This window comes from Solanum lycopersicum, chromosome 12 (assembly GCF_036512215.1).
Source record: "Solanum lycopersicum chromosome 12, SLM_r2.1".
Taxonomy (NCBI): Eukaryota; Viridiplantae; Streptophyta; class Magnoliopsida; order Solanales; family Solanaceae; genus Solanum; species Solanum lycopersicum.
In genome coordinates this window covers 61,878,151-61,881,530 of record NC_090811.1, presented here as the reverse complement: position 1 = coordinate 61,881,530, position 3,380 = coordinate 61,878,151, and the positions used below count along the sequence as shown (strand labels likewise).

Genomic DNA, 3,380 nt, shown 5'->3' with positions numbered 1-3,380 from the left:
CCCATAATTAAGAACTTACATGGACATAATATCCAGAAACCCTTGGCGCATTTTCACTTAGATTGGAAAGTTGCTACCGGTAGACCAAAAATCCGGATGCGAAATCGGAACTGACAAAACGCAAAGGAAAAACCAACATGCATTCTGATTGGGGTGTGGTTTGGAAGTCGTTGCTCCTCTCGCGTCCTAAGAGTTTGACATTTCTCTTTGGACTGTGTCCCAATTAGCTGCTAAGAAAAAGTTCCACCTTGTGCTGCGTCCCTTTTGACGTCGTCCGCACCTCTGGTTTTTTAAAGAATTCATCCTTTCCGATGCTCTCAACAAAGACTGAGATAAAAACTCGTTAGCTTAAAAATGCAATTGATATGGGAGACAGTGTATTTTACCATGTCGACACTTAATTGTTCTCCTCGACCTTCGACGTCAACTCGATTGGTTTGACGTAAAGCAAATAAATGTTGTGTCTTGCATTTGCAATATAATCTTCAATGTACTATTCATTTGAAAAATAAATAAAATCTTATGCAATGTTGATATTTTCTTTGTTTTTGATGATCTTCTTGATGTTTACTTTTATCAAAATAAAAGAATGCATTTGATCCCGATGGGTAAATATTTCTCTTGGAAGGCACGATTTCCTTTTCTGGCAGTGCATGACTTTTTGCGGGGCAGGAATATCTTCTCGCGATGCGTAAATTTCTGTGAGGTATGAAATTTTTCTCACGATGCATAACTTTCTGTGAGGTATAAAATCTTCTCGTGATGCATAAATTTCTGCAAGATATGAAATCTTCTCTCGATGCATAAATTTCAACGAGGCATAGAATCTTCTCGTGATGCATAAATTTCTGCGAGGTATAAAATTCTCGCGATGCATAAATTTCTGCGAGGTATGAAATCTTTCCGTGTTGCATAACTTTTTGCGAGGCATGAAAACTTCCCGCGATGCATAACTCTAGGCGAGGAATAAATATCTTCTCGTGATGCATGATTATATACTCGTGATGCATGATCTTCCACGATATATGAATATTCACTCGCGATTCATGATTTTCTGGGATGTATGAATATTGACTCGTGATGCATGATCTTCTGCGATGCATGAATACTGACTCACGATGCATGACCTTCCGCGATGCCTGATTATTGACTCGCGATGCATGATCTTCTGCGATGTATGAATATTGACTCGCGATGCTTGATCTTCTGCGATGCATGAATACTGACTCGCGATGCATGATTATTGACTCGCGATGCATGATCTTCTGCGATGTATGAATATTGACTCGCAATGCATGAATATTAACTCTTGATGTTATCATTGGTACCAAATGAAGATTGTGCTTCAATAGAGAAACATTGTGATCTTCTGGGTGCTTTCTGGATAATCATATCGTCTCCAATGATGATGTACGTAAAACGACTCCTAGATAGTATATCGTGTTGATCGACAATAAAATAATTGACCCCTCCGGGTAATGCATACTGTCATATCCGACATTATGATGCAAATGACGTCTTTTACAAAAACAGTAAACTCTTCCTTGAGATTTTTGCTTGATTCACCTTCGATTCTAGCTGGACGTTCTATAAAAATTTCATGTTGTCGAAAATTGATTGAATTAAACAATTCATATTCCCAAGTTTCTGACATAAGCGATATAAAATGATTCTTGCTTCTTGGAAAACTATTGATTTTGGGATAGTTTTTCCCTCATTTGACTTCTCCATATTCATCCATCGGAAGAATTTGCACTTTCGCAGCAAAGCTATAAACCTACGTCCATAGAAAATGGTTTAGTTTTAAAACAAACTAATCTGTGTCGATTTCTTCAGTTGTCTGCTCCTTGTCCTACTATCTCCGGTTGATTTTCCGATCTCCCAACTCTTGATAGATGAGACAAAATATTTTATGCCAAAACAAATGAAATGTAAAAGGAAAAATTTAAGAGAAATAGTATCTGAAAAAGGTCACTGTCAAGTCATGTCATATGAGGCTTAACTAACTTCTTTAAGTCTGATGCTCTGATGTTTATCTGATTATTCGCTGAGGAGTTTTTAGAGTCACTCCGAACTTGTAGATAAACCCATGTTGAGATTTTGAGGTCATCCTCAAAATTTCTGTCCCAGTTAACTGTCTTGCTTATCCTTCTACTGTAATTGAGTAGATCGTGAAATTTTTGAGATCTTGTCAAAATTTCCATCCTAGTTGCAAATCTCGAAATATCTTCAGTCTTGACTTGCTAAGGAAGAATCTTCTTCTCGAGAATTTTTTAGTCCCTCCCAAAAATTCTGTCCCAGTTTTCATTGTAAAGAGGAATAGAAATCTTACAGGAGATATGACTGAACCCTTGTTGCACCTACGTATCCCGTTAAGGCAGGAATCACATCAAACGTAGTTCCCCTCAAAGGCTAATAAAAGTAAAAATTTCAAAGAAACCAACCGAGGCCGACATAGGCCTCCTACTTATCTCATTCTTGAGAATTTAGATTGAACATAGTTCAAATACACAAAAATAATTAAAGGGGATAATTGGGGTGACCGAGGCCTACATAGGACGCCTACGTATCTCATTCTTGAGAATTCAGGTCCGACGTAGTTCATTACAAGAGGGGTACAATTTTAAGCAAAACAAATACAAGCAAAAAGAATGATTACAAGTAAATAACATAATTGCAAACCGAAGCTTCACACGTAGTATTTCTTGACAGCATCCGAGTTGATAGGTTTAGGCCATACGGTGCCATCCATCTCTGACAGGACCAAAGCACCTCCAGATAATACTTTATGAACCATGTAAGGACTTTGCCAGTTTAGTGCGAACTTTCCTTTGTACTCGTCCTGATGAGGAAAAATACGCTTAAGAACCAACTGACCTACTTTGAAATTCTGGCTCTTACTCTCTTGTGAAAGGAACGAACCATTCTTTGCCTATATAGTTGACCATGACAGACGGCAACCATTCTCTTCTCATCAATAAGAGTTATTTGATCAATCTGCTTGCTAACCCATTCAGTGTTACTTAACTCAGCTTCTGAAATGATTCTCAAAGACGGTATCTCGACTTCAGCAGGTATGACTGCTTCTGTTCCATATACTAGCAAATATGGAGTGGCTCCAATTGATGTTCTGACAATCGTACGGTATCCCAATAAAGCATATGGTAACATCTCATACCAACCTCGATGCTTGTAAATCGTTTTACTCAAATCTTTTTGATATTCTTATTGGCGGCCTCTACAACTCCGTTCATTTGGGGACGATAAGCAATTGAATTCCGATGAGTGACCTTAAATTATTCACAAATATCTCTCATCAGGTGACTGTTGAGATATGCACCATTTATCAGTAATGATGATTCTGGCACTCCAAATCTACA

General features: G+C 38.0%; 1 protein-coding gene across 1 annotated transcript; it reads right to left on the bottom strand.

Annotated features, from left to right (window-relative positions):
- Positions 1-2,689: 2,689 nt before the first annotated feature.
- Positions 2,690-3,171, bottom strand: LOC138340489 (uncharacterized). Its single transcript, XM_069292214.1, has 2 exons — positions 2,956-3,171; positions 2,690-2,842 (listed from the first exon to the last, which is right to left on the bottom strand). Exons 1-2 carry the CDS (start codon positions 3,169-3,171, stop codon positions 2,690-2,692), a joined length of 369 nt encoding a protein of 122 aa, XP_069148315.1.
- Positions 3,172-3,380: the final 209 nt, after the last annotated feature.